At 46.4% G+C, this 23,120-nt stretch overlaps 1 protein-coding gene across 2 annotated transcripts in view; it reads left to right on the top strand.

The window, feature by feature from the left end:
- AMFR (autocrine motility factor receptor) overlaps positions 1-23,120 on the top strand; it is a 400,143-nt gene that overhangs the window by 55,774 nt on the left and 321,249 nt on the right. For both annotated transcript variants that reach the window (XM_086947689.1, XM_086947688.1), the window contains exon 3: positions 8,321-8,485. In XM_086947689.1, the coding sequence (XP_086803815.1) occupies positions 8,321-8,485 (165 nt within the window). The remainder of the gene's footprint in view (positions 1-8,320; positions 8,486-23,120) is intronic.

Genomic DNA, 23,120 nt, shown 5'->3' with positions numbered 1-23,120 from the left:
ACCTATCTGGACACATATAAACCTGTGAGCCACTCCTATGGCAGGCCTTAACAATCCTGAAGGCAGAGTGCGTGGTTTAATGTGAGATGGTGCTCTAGCATGAGCTGAGCCTGTCTGCAGCTGTCGGGACCAATTCCCTTAGCTGTTCCGGGATAATGCCAAACCATATACTATTAAGTGCATTATAATCCTCGCGGTTATATGTCAACTTTGGTTTGGCTTTATCAAAACATGTCGTGTAAGGTGTCATACGATTTGGAATACTACCCCCTCGCCAGTCCTGGCGACGGGGGTAGCATTCCACCCCTCTAGAGGGGACGACATGTTACTTTACTGAAACGCGGTTGATTTAAAATGAGCCTCAGATCCACAAAATGGATGCCCCTGCCACAGACACGGGTCTGGCCTCCTGCTGCTGACCGAAACTTGGCAGAGGAGGCCTGGACAAAGGGTTTCCTGTCGCAGGGCGGTGTTAAACCCCCCCAGACAGGAGATAGTGGATTGTAGTAGGGAGGTTTCAAAGAAACCAGACACTGCCTGGGGCGCACAAGGCTGCCCCTTGCATAATCCGGCCAAACCGGTTCTGGGGCCTCCCAGCCCCTGTCCCAGCGCGGCCTGGATCAAAGGAAAGGGGTGTAACCACCCCCTTCCTGGGTCCCACCCATAGGAGGGGACCTAGCAGGATGTCCAGCCCACCAGATTTGAATAAGAGTGGGAGCAGTGCCAATGCAACTCAGATCATCCTGAAGAAACATAAGAAACGAATTCTGGACCCTTCGACTTTCTACTCAACGCAGAAGACTGAAGAATCTCCCTTGTGGTCAAGGAGTGACCACCCTGTGCAAATAGGCACCATCCAGCCCTCGACCCTTGCTTTGTTGCAGTTCCCGCCGGAACTCGAGCGACAGAGATCGATGAGATCAAGCTTGCCTGCCTTCTACCTGCCCGATCCACAGTCCCTGCAGAGCTGAGACCAGTGGAGGCGACCGGAAGCGTGGGGCACGCCATCTTGAAAAGGCCACGAGACGCTGACCGTGCAGCCCACGAGTGATCCTCGAAGCTGTGCACCGGGGTTTGAGAAGCCCCCACCCCGAGCTACACTTGCACCCAAGCTCACCCCTCCACACTCGACGAGTGCTGCGTGGGGCCCTTCTGCTTGTTTTGGCTCGACGCGTTGGCCCGGTCACTTGCCAGCTGGCTTGTGGCCCCTGTGCCGACGAAACTTGAAATACGACTTGCTTTTCTGGTTGCTCCAGATCTGCACCAGCTCCTGTGAAAAGGAGCCCCCACTCTGACCCTCCTGGTTCGAGTGATAAGCAATCTCCCGGTTCCGCGTGGATTGCTTTTGCCAAGTGCTGTTTGCTGCAATCTTGAAGCCGACGGTGCTGACGGCGAGAGCCTACGTGGGACAGATCGTGACCCGCTCCTGGACGTCGCAGATGCCCCAGAGCCCACGTGACAGCGGAGAGAAGCCTATCGACAACCACCTGATTGCGCCCGACATTGCCTGGTTCCGTCCTGGTTCCACCCTGGTCACTGCTGAGTGACCCAGACTCTGTCCCCTCTGCTTTCAGGTACTTTTCTACTTCGATCCACCCTTGGATCGCACCGGACACTTCTGCTTCACATCGCCTGCAGCTGCAACAGCTCCAAGCACCAAGAGCCTGCGTGTCAAGACCCGACGCGACTTCGACCCTGTGCACCCACGGCCTGTGGGTGAGGTAACATTGCAACGCCGGTGTTCCCACACTGGTACACACCTCTAGGGTCTGTGTCTAAAGTTTTGTTCCTCTAGGTTCAGCGGAAGTATCTTTTAATTCACTTTATCTAACTTTTACGCACCATTGACATTGCATTGGTGCGAGCCGCACTTTCCGTGCTGCAACCGTCTCCTGTGGGCTACTCCCGACTTCAGCATTGCTAGTCCTGACTGCTCCCAGCGAATCTCTAGGCCCTAGGCCTAACCACTGTTCGATAAGTGTTCCTTATACCACTTTTTTAGTATATGGTCTGAGTGGCCACCCGCCCTCATCCATAATTGTGCAACTTTATATGTTTTACTGTGCTTTTGATTTAACGCTTGTGCCCCTTTCCTCATAAAGAGTACTGGGGAGTAATTTAGAAATAAATACATATATTTGTATAATATATACTTGTGTGGTGTCCTTTCATTTGATTACAGGATTGTATGTGGTAAAACAGCTCGCTTAACACGACCTCTTAAGTTAAGCCTTTAAGGCTGCTTAGTCCATGCTACCACTAGGATAGCTTGTCTAACAAGGTTGACTTACAACCAGACATCTTGGGGGTTTGTTTGGACTGATACCAAGTGGTTCCAGAATTGGAAACACTACATATCAGGCCAACTTCTCACACATTGCAAATGCTTGTCTATTCTGCCTAACACATAGTCATGCACCTCATCCATTCCATCACACTCCGCATTACACACTACAGGCAACAAGGTAGCTGTATTAGAAGTCTTACATCAGTGTAAAGTTACATGTAGGCACAAAAAAACCCATAAAGCATAATGAGTCAGTCGAGCATTGGTAAATGTTGGGTCTTTATCCTGTACAACAATAAATCTACAGAGTGAGGTACATAGACGTGTACAGTATATCCCATAACCAAAGTCTTGCCTTGTTGGAGGGAGGCGGCAGCTACGGCAGCCACCATTAGACACTGGTGAAGGGCCTGACCTACTGTGTCTAGTGTTGCCAGAAAAGAGGGACATAGGCACTTGCGATTTCCACGCTGTAGGTTGAGGACTGACAACGCACAACCATTTATTTTCGAGTACAAACAGGTTAAAGTCTTTATCCTAGTCTGGCTAACCCAAAGTGCGTGCACTACACAATAGATCCTACGGAGTACGCAAACTAGCAGCATGCTCCTCACTCCAAGGGTGGGGTCCCTGAATGTCTATTCTCGTCAATCTTAACAAAGGTTTTCCAATGGGTAAGAAATTAGGTATCCAATACAATAGCCTGTCCTGCCCAAGAAGGCACTCACCTGCTGCTGGGTGGTGGGCTGAGGTATTACAAGTATGACATGTTCCATGTTAGGGTCCAGGCGCTGCTGGCCTTGCAACAAGAGGTGACCCAGACAGATCACCTCTGTTTCGGCAAACTGTATTTTGCCTGGGAAAGACTTATGACTATGAGTAGCTAAGAAATTAAACAGTAACTTTGTCTTCTCAGGGCAACAGTATTTCATCTATATAAGCTGGATAAAGAAGAGCTCTTCCCCTACTGCTACTTTGCCCTCTTTGTATGCGGGGTGTAGACGTTCTCAAACCCAATGGTCAGGGCTGCCACAGTTAGGGCATGTACCTGGAGGAAACATGTTTCCTAGTTGGGGAGGGGCTGAACTGGTCCTCATCTGAGCCCCTCTTCCCCTGTTTTGATATTGTAGCATCTGTTTTATTAGTACTTTGTTTTAACTCCCTATGTTTCTTCTCCTTCTCTAATTCTACTTAACATCTGTTCTATGTCATCCAATGTCATGGGAGTGACCATCAATGTGCGTTCTGTATGGCAATACCATTTCTCAGTGTTTTCTCGTATATTGGGATACTGCGTGGCAAAAGTGAATGAGTTCAGTGCGTAACCATGGGACAGGTACATAAATAGTTGGATTTGCCACCTCCAAGCCTGTTACTTCTCTAAGTGGCAGGGCTTTTCTGTACATAATGCACAAGGGGGTTGCTGCCTGTTATACATTAACTTGGGTGGACGATTGTTCCTTATCCTTTTGTTGTTGCAACGCCGAGGCACGGTGCTGCTATTCATCTATTTGGTCTAATATCTTGTCTACCAATTTGGTAAACATCGATAGATAAGCCGTCTCGGCCAAAAGGGGTAAATGAGTATCTCTTTAACGTTCTTCGCTGTCTTTAGCACCTTGGAGTGGGGATAATTGAGGATAACACTGACCTGGGGGTGGTGGGAGTAAGTTATAAACCAATCATTAAACATATATTTGGTCGAAGACCATGCGCACTAGGTGGTACCTTATCCCTGAAGTTAAAATTGACAGGAATACTGTTACCATAGGCCTTTGAACCCTCTTTCATTATGGCATGATGCATGTGTTCTTCCCTGTCCTATTCTTCTTTTGTCATTTAAGTGCCCTATCCAAGTCTTCTTATTTCATAGTCCTCTCCTTCTACTTTCAATAATCATTGATCAGTGGGTGCAGCTTCTAGGGTCGGGCAGTATGAGAAGGATGTCGTTCTTGTAGCTACAGTGATTCTGGAGGGGTATAAAGAGGAGGTTGGGGACTATTAGTATATGTTCTACCAGGGTTCTCGTCACTGCTGAGAGCTGAGGGTACAACTGATGTATGATCTATGGGTTTATGAACAAAAGCTTTTTGAACCGACATTTCTGCTTCTCATCCTATCTCTACCAGTTTTTTTCTTTGTTGTATTTGAAGCCATAGGTCTTTCCTCTTTCTGCTCCCTCCCCGAGGACCCCATAGTTTCTTGCCTATGCATATTCATCCAAACAATGTAAGACTTCATATTGTAGCAGTCTAATCTTTCACTAGTCATTAAATATTGTCGTAAATAACCCAACTTCGCTTTTTCAAAGAATCCTACTTCTGGCCATTGTTAATCTGTATTGTCTTTAGTCTGTCCATGCCATTGTTTCGGAAATAGGCCTGCCTGGCGACTTTCTAAATTACTTACCAACCCGGACTACCGGGTGGAGGTGTGGACTGTGCCACTTCTAAATACTTCTCCTGACAAAATGTTCCTAAACAGGCACAATGATTTTTACTAACCCGACAGGTAAGGAGGAGCAAAATTAATACTGACATAACAAGACTGGGGACTCTAATTACCTGTAATTCTGTAATTATGTATGAGGCCTCAAACCGGTCAATTTTGTAATTATGTATGAGGCCTCAATCCGGTCGGGGGACTCTAACCACCTGCAAACAACCACTCATGGGGGATTTGAACCTCCCAAAATGTTAAACTCAACGTCTCCTTACTTGGTCGATGAAAACTTTAATTTACCTTGTCAAGGCAACAGGGGCCTGGTTCGTTGGGATTCAGCCAAGCGGGGGTCACGTGTCGTAGGGTGTCCCAGGAGATTCAGTGGACTGCGATGGCAGGAAACTGGACTCCCCTCGACAGGCGTACACTTAGGAGTCATCAAGATCTCCTGGCCCTCCAATTGTTGCTGCTACTCCAACTAGGCTCCAATTTGATGAATTCCAGGGTTCGCCACCATATGTCAAAGCAAACTTAACATTCTATAGCATGTACAACCACAGTTGTAAGCAGTCGGGGAGCAAAGTTTATTTGCTTTAGCTCGAGCGAGAACAGCCAGCAACCAACTGTACAATTCTGCTGGGGTTACAATCCGCAGCCTTTTCTACATTTTGAAGCACGTAGGAGAAAGTTACACTGAAGACAGTTGGCAAGCAATAAATCATTGTGGTCAGACAATAATCAGGAGGCTAATTCATAAGTCGTACGCAGGGTGCACAGAATCATCCTGCAAACACATTCCAAGTTGACCCATAAATCCTGCACCTGTTGTTTGTTTGTCATCAACATGTACACAGTCTCCGTTTCTCCACAGACAAAGAGCAATGTAATAACATGAACAGCAAAATGACATACAACTTCTAAAATGGGTGAACAGTTATTCATGAAATTTACCTACTTCCACACTGGGCACATAAGTAGACTTGAACCCTCCGTTAACTGCTGGAAATAAGACATGGAGTAACATTGCCCAAATATAAAATGCTGTTCAATTTTATTGAACTCCTCGTGACAAAAATATATTGTCTGGGAATGGAGTAGTTATAAGGTACTTGATGTAAACATCTTGAGGAGTGGTATGGGCTAGTGTAAGTCAATGTAAAAACGGAGCATTTTGCAATATCCAGGTGTCCTCATGTACGGAGGTGGAGTGACAGCTAAAGTCTCATAGCACCACCTGGCGGTGCAGGAGTGACCATGCTGGCAAACCATTTTCGGGACTAGTCTGAAGCTGAGAATAATTCATAAAGTGAGGAATCTGTGTGAAGATTATGTATCAACCTGTTTCTGAAGGTAGGCGAGTTTTTCTTCTTATTCTTCCTGTGACTTCGAGGACTGGGCGACTAGAATATACAAGCAATTACATAATAATTTCTGCAGTGACTTTGTACTGGTGGTCAGAGTGCTATAGCACAAGCCGCATATTACCCTTTTTCCTGTAACCACAGGTGTAAATATAAAAATAACTGAGATACCAATGGGCAGTGGGGTGCTCTAGCCTTTGTGGCTGATGGACTCTGCTCCTAAAAAAGGTAAACTTTGATATGCAAGTATGCTATGGTATAGCTTGCATGCTGTACAGACATCTCATGAGTCAGGTCAAAAGGGAACTATGAGTCTGCAAGTACAATAGTTACTAGTAGGCACTGGTAATGCCTCCTCTACCAACGTAATCCCAGTGTACCTTTTCTGGTAATCTGTTTCCACAAGTTCTGAATAAAAGGGAATTTGCAGCAGATTAAGGAAATGTATACTTTACAATCATAAGTAATGTAGGTTTTATTCATGGACATCCTTTCTTGAAAACACTCTGTCCCTAATTCAGACGGGACTGGTAGTTTTTCCAGCTGACTTTGATGTTTAGCATATGCTGGTTTTTAGGTGGTAGGCTGAAGTAAAGTGTTTAGTTTCACACTTTCTATTTCCACTTCAAGTAGGAGCATCACATGTTTTTCAAGAAAGGGAACATATGGGAGAGCATCAGAGTCACTTAACATCTCCTTTGTTTTTTTCCTATTCTAGAATGAGTCTCCTGTTACCTTTTGAGTGCTTACTTATTCTGCTGTTTAACTGGTTTAGTATGCAGTGGGGATTAAAACAAGTAGTGCATTTCTGCAATGGAGATCTTTTAATACAAATGAATTGGTAGAGGTAATACACATTACTGCCCTTTTTAACATCAGTAACGTCTCTGTGAATGATTTTAAGATGTGGACATATCAGTGGCTCTAAGGATACAGCATCACCAAAAGTGTGAACAGTTCTTTTGCCATTTTTTCTGTTGGTTTTTTAAGTAATATTGGAGGGACAAACCCACCAGCAGTCATCTAAAGCCAACTACACCAGTGCTTGTAAAGGACTGTTAACTTTTTAGTCACTGGACTTTGATGTACTCAGCTCAGCATCTTGAAATTGATGCGCTGTGTGTTTGGTAGTTAAAATGGTAGAGCTCTGTTGTATGCTAACTATTTAGGTGCAAAGGATCAACCCTGGGAAGCCATACAAGACCTTTAGCCAAGTTTGCAAATGTATTCACACAATGACGTGAAACTTAGAGATGCACAAATGAATGTTTTTACTTAAAAGGAAATGTGTCCAATACAATGCCAATCAAATATAAGGTATGGGACTTTGTTTGTTCTGTGGTTCTTGCAAAGAGTAAAAAAAAAGTGAACACCCACAAACTAACTTGCAAGTTTGTTTGAGGGCATACACATTTTTTTTGTAGTTGGTTTTGCAATTTTAAAACTATCATAGTTTTACTGTTATAAATTAGCGGGCCTTATGATCCTACTTATTTGCTTTTTATTTAATTATAGTTTTACTGTTGTCAAGGGCAGGGGATTTTTTTATGGTGGTGATGTGTAGAGAGGGAATGTTTAATCCACAGGAAAAATCTTTCTCATCATGAAGAAAAAAGTGGAACGTTAAAATGTAGTTTACCAATGCATTGCTGTGTACATAATAGATATGCGTCATAAAGCTGGTATAACCTTGGCTTCCTAACAACATCCCTGGAATTCTTTTAGTATTCTCAAAGTAATAACATTCATTATTGCTTAGTTTTAATGAATCAATTTCTGACTTTTCAAAGAGTTCCTTTGCAGATTTGGCCCTAAGCATATACATGTACATATCTGACTGTAAGAAGACTATTTGGAAGTAACCAGTACAGTTTGAAGTGGGTGGATTTTGCTCTTCCTGCTGGTCAAGACTGCTTTTCTCTGGGATTTATTTGCCCATATCAAACATTTACTTTATTTTCAACATGCAGGGTTAAGGCATGTATAGAGCATAAGCAGGCTTAATATTGTATTCAAAAGCTACTATTTTGGCACTTGATTTGTGCCGTCCCTTTTACCTCTAGAAGATCTGTGCACATCAGAGGTGAGGGGGGGGGGGGCTCTAATAGTGCATCTGAGGGGGAGGGGTTTACTAGCAGTTTCACCTTTTAATAGCAAACAAATGTAAACCTTGATAAATTATATTTTCATGCATACCTGATAGCTGTTCATGTTTGCTTCTTATTTTCAGCACCTTAAGGACAAATTCTGGAATTTTATCTTCTACAAGTTTATTTTTATTTTTGGCGTACTGAATGTACAGACCGTGGAGGAGGTAGTTATGTGGTGCCTCTGGTTCGCTGGACTGGTTTTCCTACACCTCATGGTTCAACTATGCAAAGATCGGTTTGAATATGTGAGTATGCAAAGCAGTCATTGAGTATGTATTTTGTTGTTGTTGTTTAATAACCGTTCTAACTTTTAACACCCGGAGTTAGTCATGTGCTTCGTTTTTGTATTGAAAGTATATTTATTTATTTTCGGTGAATGCTATTCTGTTACAAGCCCATTGGACATCAAGCTGTTGACTGTTACAGTAGTTGACCCAGAAGACCCATGGCAGAGTAGATCAATGAGAAAATCAGGAACCCACTGTGAAGAGTTCAGAGACCTAGTTTGTGTGTATGGTTGCTGCCAAATTTTGTCAGTTTTTACCAAAATGAGAAAGAAAAAATTATTTCTAGAGTCCCCTCACTCACCGGGGTTTCCCCACGGTGACATGCTTCATCATTGGGGCCATCCCAGTTCTCTACGAAAAGGGGCGTGCTGCGACTAGCGGACTACGCAGGAGCACTATTTTTGTGAAAGGCTATGTGTGGTGTAGAGTGTTGTGGTGGTGGAGTGGGTGTGTGATTAAAAATACCGTGCTAGTGGGCCTCAACAATTTATTCTGCTCCTTGTTTGGTATGTTAAAATGGGGTGACACTGTTATCTAACCTTAAAATTGGGCTAGACCAGTGTTCTGTGGTCGACATGTTTCAAGCTCCCCAAGCTTTTCATCAGGACCATACAGGGTCCAGCCCTGTATTTTCCACTCCTATATTTAAATAAATAGGTTTGATTTTTAATTCTGTTTTTCTATGCGCTGTTAATGATTAAACATGCGTTTTTATACATACGATTTGTATCTTATTCGCGTATCTGTAAAAGAGAATGACACTTGATTAGTGGCAAACATCCCCCCTAAAGAGCAAGGGGATCACACATGCAGCTCACTTTGTCTAGGGCGTGAGTGTGCCTTGTGCACCATATCGGTGCGTGCAGGCTTTCAAATCCAGTGTAAATATAAAAAAACTGTGAAAAAGTGGTTTCGTGAATTCACACATATAAATAACACAGGACTTAATGTGACAATAGACATGACACACAACATATATACACACAGTATTGTCATGGCAAAGGGCATATTTACATGTATGAGTGCTAAGTTACACTTCATGGTCTCAGGCGAGGGCAGGATCACCTCGTGGAAACATTGCTGTGAAATTTTGAAGTAACAATTAAATTCGTATTTCATCGGAAATTGCGCGTTTTCAATGAAGAGTTAAGACCCTCAAAGTCGATGTACCAGTATTATATCGCGATGCTATTGTCTTGCAGTACTTACTTCCTATTGGCGAACCTGCTCGGTATTACCTGCTCGATCCTCACCCGACCGCATATTGACGGTAATCGGGTATGCCGGTGTATTTAGAGTCACCGCACTTCCTGGTTCTGAGCGTTTGGAAGCTAGACCGTTCCGTATGCGGCGGCCATCTTGAATGGATGTTAGTGGTGTGGGCGCGAGTATGATTTATAATTACTTTTAGATCTTGTATTTCACGGAGATTTTTGAAAACAAAGTTTTATCATCGGTATCCCAATGTTTTGCTTCTTTTTGGTGATATTTAGAACACCTTTTCAAAAAAATAAAGAAACATTAGTTTATTCGGATAATCGTTCAGAAAGAAGGTTGAACCCATAAGGTTATGGTTATTTGTGCATTGGTTTCTGTAATGGTACTTCATACTGGTGTATTCCTTTTATTTACAATTACATGGGCTTATGTCTGTTGTTGGATATTGTTCAAAAAGCCTGATGGATTTTGTGAATGGTCAGAGAGAGTTATGAAGTGGATTTTCATGGTTTCTTGTTGTCTTTTGTTAACCACATTAATTTCTGAATGCGCCCCATGGGATTTCATCGTTCAGCCCAAGGGTGTCTGTGTATAATCTGAACACCCATCTTTGCTCGCGTTCATGGAGAATTCGATCCAGGTTGTCTTTGTTTTTTACTGTTTCCAACACCACCCAAGTTAGGTCATTGGGTGTGTGGTTCTGCTCGATGAAGTGGGTGGTCATCCGGGTAGTGGCTCGTTTGCACCTGATGTTGCTCCTATGTTCCACTATGCGGGTACTGACCTTCCTTGTGGTCATACCTACATAGTGTAAGTTGCAGGTGAATGTTATTAGGTATACCACTCCACTGGTGTTGCAATTGGAAAAACCTCTTAATTCCCATTTTGTGGCGTTGTTGAAGATTACAGTTTTTGTTATAGATGTTAAGTGACAGACACTGCAATTGTTACAGGGAAAATGTCCACTTGGTAGTGGTTGAGTTCTTATTGTTGGGTTTGTAAGTATGGGGCGAGTGTGCACCAGGAAATCTTTCAAGTTCTTCCCCCGGCGGTGGCTGAACATAGGAGTGGGTATTGTCAATCCTCCACTGTTGACCACAGGCCAATGTTTTTTGATTATTTTGGCCACTGTGTCTGATACCTGATTGAATGTAGTAATGCAGATTGGTCTGGTGTTATCTGATTCTGTTTTTTCTTTCGGTTCCAAAAGGGCATCCCTGTTATTGTTTCCAGCCCGTTTTTTGGCTTCCTTTATCAGTTTGCTAGGGTATTTCCTATTTTTCAGCTTGTTGCTCAGGTCTTCTGCTTGGATCAAGTAATCTTCTTTGTGGCTACAATTCCTTCGTAATCGCAGGAATTGCCCGAAGGGCAGGTTCTGTCTGAGGTGGCGAGGATGAAAACTATCATATGCTAAAAGACAGTTGCGTGAGTAGATCAATGAAAATGTTCTGGCTTGTGTTCAATTTGGTACAATGCGTCTGCTGATATTTTGATGACTGACTACTTAAGCTTCCATGGAAGATGTGATCTCTTAGAATTTTTTTCACTCGCTATGCCTCCTTTCACCCAGTCATTTTTTCTCTTTACTACCCTCTTTAATCACTTGAGATTTCACTGTTTATGGTCTTGTTGATGCCGAAAACTGTCTGGGGTGTGTGTTTCTAAATGGTTCTAAGATTTTCTTGCTGACTAGATTTTAAGCAGTTGTATAATATTTTGTTTGCTATATAAAGTGGAGAGACATCAGAATTTTACACTCCAAGATTTGGCCTCAGTAAAGCGTTCTACTTCTCCAGTATGCCTGTACCATACTTCAGCCCCAGATTGTATTCAGTAAGGTGCCCTCTTTTCTATTGCAAGTAGTTGTTAGGGCTCAACCCGTTCTGTGCATCCTGTTCCTGTTACAGTAGACCAGAGGTCTTCAAACTTTTGGATGCCGAGACCCCCCTGTCAACATTTTCAAGCGTAAGGACCCCCTCCTGACAAAAATTTCTAAACGTCTAGGTTATGAGGATGGTGAGGACCAAATTATGCGACAGGCTTGACTAAATTGTGTGAGTAGAAAATGTAAATAATGTTCTGTGATGCTGCATATTTTGGGGTAGCATTGCTTTATTTAGAATTTTTTTAAACACAGTAATACTGAGGAAAGATTTCACCCCACCAGTACCAGTTTATAACCAAAATACAGCAATTAACATCAGAAAGATGTCTAGTCAACCTCTGTGAAGGGCCTCCCAATCCGCAGGAATACGCGCTGCCACATTAGAAGCTCACCTGGCCATGGCCGGGAGCAGCAAGGGTGCATTCAAACCGTGGCGGTCTTGTGCAGAGTTAAGCAGTTTACCCATGCCCCTTTCCTCTCACCCCCTTCCTTCCATCCCTCTCTTCTCTCCTCTCCCGGATCCCTCTCTCACATTGCAGGCAGATGGTTATTAGCCCCAGGACACCTTTTGGTAACAGTAGCGCACTACAATGTAAATAATAAGCAGAAGCAGGGTATCCACTAGACCCGAAATTCGGGGGGGGGGGGGGGGGGGTGGGGGCTTAACACTCCCAGCCAGGGCTTGTCCAAGCACTGTTAGCATACGGTGCAACAGTCTTTCCACCTTCTCCATGAATTCCCTCACTACCACTCACCAACAATACACCTCATCTCTCTATAGCACCTGTCTGACAAACATTTCATTTTTTTTATAGCGCTTCTCATAGTTTACTCGCACTCAGTTCTGTGATTTGCATGGTACATCTTCTTTGTACCAGGCACTTTAACCTTCTGCACTGTGTGGGTGACAAGAGTGCCCATGTGACTGCACGGTGAGCAATGCAACAGTGTGAGTAGGGTAAAAGGAGTGACTGCAGGGTGAGTGAGGTGACCATATGAATGTGGGTTCAGCGGTAAGTGCAGAGTGGGACAAATTAGTGCATGGTTAGTGATGGCCTTGTTTGAGTTAGCTACAGATTGAGCAGTAAGGGGGGGACAGGTGAGTGAAGTGTCACATGAGTGCAGGGTAAGAAGTGTGCTCGTGTGACTGCAGGGTGAGGTACAGTAGACCAGAGGTCTTCAAACTTTTGGATGCCGAGACCCCCCTGTCAACATTTTCAAGCGTAAGGACCCCCTCCTGACAAAAATTTCTAAACGTCTAGGTTATGAGGATGGTGAGGACCAAATTATGCGACAGGCTTGACTAAATTGTGTGAGTAGAAAATGTAAATAATGTTCTGTGATGCTGCATATTTTGGGGTAGCATTGCTTTATTTAGAATTTTTTTAAACACAGTAATACTGAGGAAAGAGTGAAAGAGTGAACAATGCAAGCACATTTTTAGTGCAGTGATCACTGTGAGAGCAGGGTGAGCGGGTGATTGGTGTGAGTGCATGGTGATTGGTGTGAGTGCAGGGTGAGCGAGTGAATGATGTGAGTGCATGGCGATCAGTGTGAGTGCATTGTGATCAGTGTGAGTGTATTGTGATCGCTGGGAGTGCAGGGTGAACGTGAAAGTGAAGGCGAGAATGGAAGTGAGTAGTCTAAAAGCAGGGTGCATTCCCAGAAACTTGTAGCGTAGGGTTTCAGATATAAGTTAAACTATTGCTATAATGGCATTAATCAGGGTTCGAGGGTGGAGGAAATAATGTGCTGATCCTGCAACAAACTTCCAGTCTAATGATTAGGGTTACCAGCTCATTATTCTGATGGCCCAGAAGTAAACAGTCACCTACAGCTGTTTTTTTTCACTTATCTGTGAATACTTAGAACAGCAAATATAAATAGAAAGCACTTTTAATTGTGTTCTAGGGATGCCTCAATGATCCATGACTAATAATTAAAGAGAATAAAGACAGAAAAGTCACATAACTAATTAATACATACTTTTTTATTTATAACTCAATTTAGTGTCAACAGCAGGTCTCTGCAGGATCTTTAAACAACACATAGCAGGGATGTTTCTTTTGGCAACCCAACTTTATATTTCTTTTCATTAAATGCATTCTCACACTACAGCAGTAAGTGTAAAAATACAAATGTAAGGAATAGGCAGAGTGGGGGACCAGGGGGATCACATTTAATGAGTGTCTGCCGTCTTAAAAGCGATCATGATATCACTTAATTCCCAATGCAGGTGAGGCACTTTTCAGCTCTCAGATAACAGCGGTCGCCGCACAGCTGGAGTCAATGTGTGCCACTCATTTATTAACACTTCGCCCCCACGCATGCAGGCTGTGGTTGGCTCCAATGCAGGATTCAATCAACAAGCATTAGTGGTACATAAACAGACTGTGATATCACTTCCTGAGTTTCCACTCATAGATCATGTGCACTTTTGTTTCCCCCCAAACTCGATCTTCATTTAGAATGCAGAAATACATGCAGTCATTTCTTCTTTAAAAAACTATCCCCCGAAATCGCATTTCTTTGTCTGCTCCTAGCCATCCCCTCACCACCACTTCCTGCTGGTCAATTTAACTCCATCTCCCCTAAAGCATAGTTTAATGTGAGCGTGTTTAGCTTCGGCGCCTCGCTATGCCTTCCCCACCCATCACTGCTTGTAAGGTGGCTGTTCTGTGTTTAAAAAAAAGAAAGGCGCTGCTCTTCAAACGCTTCAGCAGGTCTTTAAAGACCATTAGCATATTTACATGCCTTTGTTAACTGATTACCAAAGCTTAGTTTTTTTATGGTTCCAGTACCCCCTGGGCCCTGGAACCATAAAAAAACTAACCTTTGGTAATCAGTTAACAAAGGCATGTAAATATGCTAATCGTCTTTAAAGACCTGTGAAAAACTCGGGATGGAGATAAGACTCCAGACACTGCCCAGCCGAGGCCCCAGGAGCGCAAGCTGCACTGCAGCAGCCCGGGCTGAGACACAGGATGGGGGAGGAGGGGGCTGAAGCCCTGGAGGCCAGGGCATAAGTGTCACTGTGAAGGCGCGACCCCCTTTGCATCGCTCCACGGCCCCCCTCGGGGTCGCGCCCCACAGTTTGAAGACCCCTGCAGTAGACTCTGTGAAGAATATTTAGTTGGATAAGCTGCAGCCTTGCCTTTATTAAGACCTTCCCAGTCGATAAGTTCCAGTGCACCCCATTCTTCTTCCTGTCTCATCCTCAGGTGTTCCAGCTTATCTGGCATATTGTTAAGGAGGGTTCTGTAAGTGGAAGAAACCCCCCTCTTTCCCAGCTCATCCAGTAACATTCTATTTTTTAATTGGGCAAATTCTGGGATCTCTGACAGTGTCAACTCCTTGACTTGCAAAGCGTGCCAAAATTTGGTGTATTTAGATAGTTGACTTTGAGTTAATTCAAATTCCTGTTAAAGGCTCAAAAAAGCCTTAAAAGTGCCTCCCTCAGAGAGGTCACCTACCTTTGATATGTAACCCCCGAAATTTAGTGACTTCCTTAAAAGTTATCTGTTTCTATAAGGGTATTCCTTTTGCAACTTCAACCTAAGGCACCACATGACCCTTTCTCAGGCTACTGTCACTCCCTATGTTGCTGGCAATTGGTGCACTATCCTTTGACCTCCATATGGATGGTGGAAGAAGGAGGGTTTGATCAGTGTCAATCTTTCCAGCCTGATTGAGGGGTCATCTGTTGGTGCATAATTCCGCTTGGTAATGAGTTGTGCCACCCAATAGTAGGCTCTAACATCAGGGAGAGCAATCCCTCCACTGTAGAGAACCCGCTATTCAGAGCTTTCATTGCAGTACTTGGAATGCCTCTATTTCAGATAAGGGTACCCAACACCTTCTCTATTCTAACAAAAGGTGCCTAAGAAATTGGGTATGATATGTTCTCCGTAATGTACAGTAATATTGGTAGGGTGACCATTTTGAAGTTTGCCATTTGACCCATTAGTGTGAGAAGGAGAGACGACCTCTAGCGACCCATGCCTGAAGTGCCCCCAGAGTACACTGTTTAAATTCTTTGATTTGTGCTTGCTCTCTGACCTATGAGGCCAAGGCTTTCATGCTTGTGGCAAAAAGAGATCTGCGGGTGAGCATCCAGAGACCTCGTCCTAGGGGAAAGCCACACAACAGCATTTTCTAAATTTTGATCACTGCTGTTGGGTTCTTTTAAAGGAGAGCCACCCAACTGCCAAACACTGGTCCAAACCTAAACCTTTGGCGTGTTAAGAACAAGAGAGATCAATTTACTGCATCAAATGACTTTTGCCTTTCCCACATTCAGTGATATCATAAAATGGGGTTCTGTCTGGAAATGTATTGAAGGTGATCAATTATGGAGCCTTCTATTGCTAAGCCTGGTGGAACGTCATGGCATAAAGCCAGAATGGTTTCTGTGGATAAGGGAGCCGATGACCCCTAGCAGCCTCAAGGCCAGGATATTTTCTCTTAATTTTAGTTTCAATATTGAGCAACCATTTGAGTCGGTATGATTAGCATTTGTCCCCTTGCCTTCTCTCCTTGTTTATTACTGTAATAATTGCATGTCTAAGGTTAGGAAATAGTGTCCCCATATCTCTGTCTTCCTTATAAACTTGTAATAAGTGTGGATTCAGTAGTGAGGAGTGTTTTTTTTACGTTATTTTTTTTTAAAGCTCCACTATATCCCACTGGGGCCTTTCTACCTTTTATGTGCTTTATTCCCTCAGTGACTACTTCTAATGTGATGTCCCTTTCCACGTCATTCCTATTGTTGCTACTCAGTTTTGCCACGTACAGTCCAGAAATTGTTAAAACTAGTCATCCCCAATCAGAGTTTCTGCCTCGTACAATTTACCAAAGTATTTCTCAAACGCATGGAGGGGTATGTATGTCGTCATTGGTGTCATATTTATCCCTTCCACCAACCTGCTGCTACTTCCTTTTTACTGTGCCAAGCCAGCAGAGGTTCGTCCTTGTCTCCCACTTTGTACAGTTTGTGTTGTTTTGCCAGATTTTGTTAGTGTCACATTATGTGCCTTATCTATATACTCTTTTCTGAGTATTACCGCCTATCTCAGTAGAAACAGGCACAGCTGCGAGAGCAATGTGTGTTCTTGCTTGAGAAGTTATTTCCTTTGCTCTTATTACTCCAAATATGTGTTTTGTTTCTTACAGGCGATCATATTCTCGCCTTATCTCTTAGGACTATCTTGTAAGCTTCCCATACTGTCTCGGGGATTCACCTGAACCCTGATTTTCTTTAAAGTACATTTCAGGATCTGCAGTTATCTGTGATATGGTCTCAAGATTCTTAAAGTCCCATGCATTACGTTTCCAGTCCTGTCCTATGTTTCCAACTTCCCCTCCCAAGGATATAAAGGGAAGTGATCTGATATTCATTTTGCATAGAATGCTGCCTTTCCTATGGATGTTATCTCCCCTCCTGAGATAAATATATTTCTGTAGTAGGGGATCTCTGTGTATAGTCATAATCTAGTGAATAGTCCCGCCCATGTGCGTGGACCCCGGCAATCAAAAATAATCTCTTAAATTGTCAAAATAATGCAGAAACTGCAAAGACACTTAAGAGAGAATTTAAAGACAAATAATGCAGCCTATATCCACAGGCTACACTGTCCAGTACTTCAACTAGAAATTCCACCAAAAAACACCACACATAAAACAGCCTGCAGTTTCTACCATAGAGAAACTTGCCTCCCCCAGTCAAAGACTCTGGAATGATAGAGAGGAAGGTAGGGACAGACAAGCCCCATAGGCTGCCATTATGTGGCTTAAATAGGATACTGTGCCTTTAAGAGAACTTTCCAGAACTTCTCCCAGTATCCCAGAATGCATAGCAGGTCCCTCTACTTTCAGTTCTTTTTTTCCGGCTCCTGCTTACAGGACCCTGGCATTGAGCTCTCCCTTTTTCAAGGGTTTATTGGAATTGTTTTTGCACTTTTGAATTATAAGTGTTGCAGCTTACTTCTTGGTGTTCTTCTCTTTTTTTGTGCTGTTTTAGGGCTCTAAAATGCCTGGCCTTTTTGTTAAGTGCCCAGCATGTGAGAGGAAGAAGGCCAAGAGTGACCCCCATGATGTCTGCATCGTGTGCCTTCCAGAAGATCATGTCCCTGAGGATTGTGTCATCTGCCAGCAGCTTTCTGCTCGGACTCTGAGGGACAGATTGAAGATCAGGCTGGCTGGCCTGGAGGATAGGCGTCTGCGGGCTGCAGGTGGGTCTGGGCAGGCTGGGAAGGTTCCCTCTGCCTCTGCTGAGGCCCCTGGGGGGCTCCCCGGGGGCAGGAAGTCCAGCAAACGGTCCCATTCTCCGTCGACGTCGATTGCATCGACGACGACGTCGAGAGGGATGACGGCGGTGTGCTCCCCTTCTCCCCGGGGCTCCGGGTCGAGACGGCGTGACGGCGTGACGGCTCGACGTCGAAGGAGAAGCCGCCGTCGAAGCCACCGTCTACGTCATCGTCCTCGTCGAGATCTTCCTACCGACGCCGAAGGCAAAGTGAAGTGCATCGGCGCTCGCCGTCGAAGCGGCACAGACGCTCGCCGTCGAGGCGACACCGTCGATCGCCGTCGAGGCGACACCGCCGATCGACGTCGAGGGGCTCCTCGACGTCGAGAGCATCAAGACGACGGCGACGTTCGTCGTCGAAGACGGAACGCTCGACGTCGAGAAGGCGACGTGCGACGTCGCGGAAGAGGAGGTCGACGTCGAGGAGTCGACGGTCGACGCCGAGGAGAAGAGGGTCGACGCCGAGGAGACGGCGATCGACGCCGGAGTCCAGGAAGCGTCGTTCGACGCCGGAGAAGCGTCGCTCTGCGTCCAGCAGACAGCGGTCAGCGTCTAGGAGTCGGTCAGCCTCTCCAAAACGGCGCAAGAGGGATTCTAGTCCCAGAAGTCACGCTGCTTCCAGTGGAGGACGCAAGAGGAAGCGGTCGCCTGCTGATGGGGCTGGCTCTCCGCACCCTTCGCCTAAAGGGTCACCGGGCTCGGTGTACTCAGAAGTGTACACGCCATCTCGGCCCAGGACTCCGACTCCTCCTCCTGTTCCTAAGGAGGACCCTCCACCCAAACCGCCACTGCCTTCAGGAGACCCTCCTCCACCTCCGGTCCCTCCGCATGGGCCCACCCCGCAGCCGAAGGTTCCTCCTCCGAGGTCCACTTCCCTGCCGCCCCTGCCTGTTCCTCCTAAGGGGACTCCAAAACCGAAACCCCGGGAGGAACCGACGAAACCCCGTGAGGAACCAAGGAAGACCCCTCCACGTAAACCGAAGGAGCGCCCACGAGCAGGCAGGTCTCGCTCTCGCTCTGGGAGGAAGGAGAGATCGCGACGCAGATCATCCACGAGGTCGAGGCACCGCCGTAGGAGGCGCGAATCTCGCTCACACACGAGGTCCTCTGGGACCAGGGATTATTCCCCTACCCTATCGGGGTCACCGGACACGAGAGTGTCCCCGATAGATGACCTGGTGGCGTTTCAGGACGTCCTGTTGAGGGGCGCTGCGAAGTTGGGCATATCCCTGACGGTGCCTACTCCGAAGACGTCGGTCATTTTCGAGACTCTACATCAAAAGCACCTGTCTCGTCCTCTCCTGCCTCTGGTGCCGGGCCTGAAAGAACCGGCTATGGCTCTGTTTCTCACCCCTGCGGTGACGAAGGCGGCTCCATCAAGATTACTAAAGAAGTACCGGGCTCCCGACTCGGATCCGGCCTTTTTGAGAACGGAGCCTCCGCCTGACTCTCATCGTGACGGCGGCCCGCAAGCAGCATGCCACCACTCGTCCTCCACGGTTCCCCCGGATAAGGAGTCAAGGTGGATGGATTCGGCGGGGAGAAAAGTCTGTGGAACTTCCGCTACCTCCATGAAAGCGGCGAGTGCCACGGTTCTGTTGGGCCGATACGACCGCGCCCTCTGGGACTCCCTCGAGCGCTTTGCGGAGCATTTACCTCAGGAGCAGCGTGAAGACTTCATGGAAGTACTGAATGAGGGGATGCTGGTGGCCAACCAGATAATCAGCGCGGCAGCGGACTCTTCCCTGTTGGCTGCTCACGGATTTTGCCACGGAGTCGACCAACGGCGCCACGCATGGCTCCGGCTTACATCCCTGAAACCGGACGCACAGCAGAGGGTGGCCAATCTGCCGTTCTCCGGTGAGACCCTCTTCGGGAAGCATGCGGACGATGAAATGGCCCGCATGAAGGCGGAGGCCGAGACGCTGACGGCTGTGGGCCTGGAGAAGCCCAAAGAGACCAAGAAGCAGTACCGCCCTTTCCAACGGCGGTTCGGCGGACAAGGCCGAGGACGGGGACAGGCTTCGGGGCAATCGCAACAGCAACACCAGTTCCGTAAGCCGTTCCAGAAGCGCCAGAAGGGCAGGGGAGGCCAGCAGTCTGCTCCGGCGCCCAAGGGCCAGGCTGGGTCTAGGCCCTAGGAACCTACTTCCCCCGGATCTGTTACCCACTCCGGTAGGGGGAAGCATTCAATTTTTTCTGGCAGAGTGGAGAAAAATTACTCCGGACAAGTGGGTGCTGAATATTGTTTGCAATGGATACAGTCTTCGGTTCACCAGCCCTCCTCCAGCTATTCCCCCGGTCAGCTCGCAGTTTCAGCTGCGCGAGCTTCAGGCGGAAGCGGATATCCTGTTGAGGAAAAGGGCGATAGAAGACGTACCTCGGTCTCAGAGAGGAAGAGGTCTGTACTCCCGGTTCTTTCTGGTTCGCAAGAAGGACAAGAACGAGTTCAGGCCCATTCTGGATTTGCGACAGGCAAACAAATGGATTCGCAGAGAAAAGTTTTGCATGCTGTCGTTGCATCAGATTTACCCTCAGTTGCAACAGGGAGACTGGCTATGCGCTATAGACCTACAGGATGCTTACTTCCATGTGCCCATTGCACACAAACACAGGAAGTTCCTGCGGTTCCAAGTCGGCACCAATCACTTTCAATACACAGTACTCCCATTCGGACTGAAGTCTGCGCCGAGAACGTTCTCGAAGTGCATGGCGGTGGTAGCAGCGCACCTGAGGAAGAACAAGGTGTTCGTCTACCCGTACTTGAGCGATTGGTTGATCAAGGCATCCTCCTTCTCGGAAGCGCGAGCACACTTCCAGAAGATGTGCGTTCTCTTGAACAAGCTGGGGCTGCACATCAACATGGCCAAGTCTGTCCCGGCTGTTCACTTGGCGCTGAAGGCCTTTCTTCCGTCCTTCCAGACCAACTCTCTGCTTGTACAGACGGACAATACCACCACGATGTATTACCTCAACAAGCAGGGGGGCTCGAGATCGCGCACTCTGTCACAGGAGGCGCAGACGATCTGGCACTGGCTCCTAGCCAGAGGACTGACGATAACGGCCACCCATCTGCCAGGTGTGCAGAATGTTCAGGCAGACGCACTGAGCAGACTGCTCCAGGAAAACCACGAATGGGTCATAAACGACGAAGTACTAGGAGAAGTCTTCGCAAGGTGGGGAACTCCAGACGTAGATTTGTTCGCCACCGCCGAAAACAGCAAGTGCAGAGACTTCGCCTCAAGGTACTTCCAACAAGGGACGCTGGGGAATGCGTTATGAATCAACTGGACGAACAGCTTTCTGTACGCCTTTCCTCCCATTCCCCTGATTCCGGCGGTGCTCATCAAGCTGGCCCGGTCCAGAGCTCGGATGATACTCATCGCCCCGGAGTGGCCCAGACAGTGGTGGTTCACGGACCTTCTTCACCGGTCTCTCCTTCCTCACATTCGGTTGCCGTGCAGGCCGGACCTTCTCACGAAGTTCGGGGGACGGATGTTGCACCCCAACCTCTCCTCTTTGAGTTTGGCGGCATGGCTCCTGAGATAGTGCAATATGGCCATCTGAATCTGCCCGATGATTGCATGGACATACTGAAGGAGTCTAAGAGACCTTCCACTCGGACTTCATATGCTTACAAGTGGAAGAGGTTTTGTATCTGGTGCCAGTCTAAGAACCATGATCCTACGACCTGCAAGGAAGATGCCATCCTTCCTTACCTTTTACATTTGGCGCAGTCTGGCCTTAATGTCCATTCCATTAAGGTACATCTTGCTGCATTGACTGCCTACAGGAAATGCCCTTCACAGACTTCCTTTTTCCAGATCCCTGTGATCAAAGATTTGCTGTGAAGGTTTGAAGAAAGTATTCCCTCCTGTCAGGCTTCCCTCGCCTTCATGGGAATTGAATGTGGTGCTGTCCAGATTGATGAAGGAGCCTTTTGAACCTATTCATAAGGCTTCGTTGCAGCACCTGTCCTGGAAGGCGGCGTTCCTCGTGGCCATTACATCGGCCCGCAGGGTGAGTGAAATTCAGGCGTTGTGTTGTAATGAACCTTATACTGTATTTCATGCTGCTAAGGTTGTTATGCGTACTCACCCTAAATTTCTTCCCAAGGTTATTTCTGATTTTCATGTCAACCAGACTATAACTTTGCCTACGTTTTTTCAGAACCCTTCATCCCCAGCGGAGAGGTCTCTCCATTCCCTGGATGTGAGGAGGGTGTTGAAATTTTATCTGGATAAAACCAAAGATATTCGTAGGTCTGACCAGTTGTTTATCAATTATGGATCGGTCAGGACGGGTCTTGCGACCTCTAAGCAGTCCATCTCTAGGTGGATTGTGTCCTGCATACAATTGTGTTATCAGAAGGCTAATAAGACCTTAGGAGGTAAGCCTAAGGCTCATTCCACCAGGGGCAAAGCTTCCACGACGGCTCTGCTCCGTAACGTGCCGATTGCTGAAATCTGCAAGGCAGCCACTTGGAAGTCGGTCCATACCTTTGCTAAGCATTACTGCCTGGACACTGACGCCAGGGCAGACGCTCAGGTTGGGCAGGCTTCGCTGCGGAATTTGTTCGCACAGTAGTGGCGTTATGTATTTCTTCTCCACCGCCGCTTTGGTGTGGGGATGGGCTTGCCATTCTATTCACTAGATTATGACTATACACAGAGATCCCCTACTACAGAAGGAGTAGTTTCTGTCCTGTAACTCCAGTTCTGTAGTAGGGGTATCTCTGTTGTAGTCATAAGCGCCCGCCCTCCTCCCCGGTGGAGATTTTTCATCATGTAAAGAATGCGACCGGTCTGGCGTGCTTCGCCTTCAAAAAGAACTGAAAGTAGAGGGACCTGCTATGCATTCTGGGATACTGGGAGAAGTTCTGGAAAGTTCTCTTAAAGGCACAGTATCCTATTTAAGCCACATAATGGCAGCCTATGGGGCTTGTCTGTCCCTACCTTCCTCTCTATCATTCCAGAGTCTTTGACTGGGGGAGGCAAGTTTCTCTATGGTAGTTTTTTGGTGGAATTTCTAGTTGAAGTACTGGACAGTGTAGCCTGTGGATATAGGCTGCATTATTTGTCTTTAAATTCTCTCTTAAGTGTCTTTGCAGTCTTAGCAGTTTCTGCATTATTTTGACAACTTAAGAGATTATTTTTGATTGCCGGGGTCCACGCACATGGGCGGGA

Source organism: Lissotriton vulgaris, chromosome 12 (assembly GCF_964263255.1).
Source record: "Lissotriton vulgaris chromosome 12, aLisVul1.2, whole genome shotgun sequence".
Taxonomy (NCBI): Eukaryota; Metazoa; Chordata; class Amphibia; order Caudata; family Salamandridae; genus Lissotriton; species Lissotriton vulgaris.
Note: the sequence above shows the minus strand (reverse complement) of the source record. Positions and strands in the feature narration are given on the sequence as shown.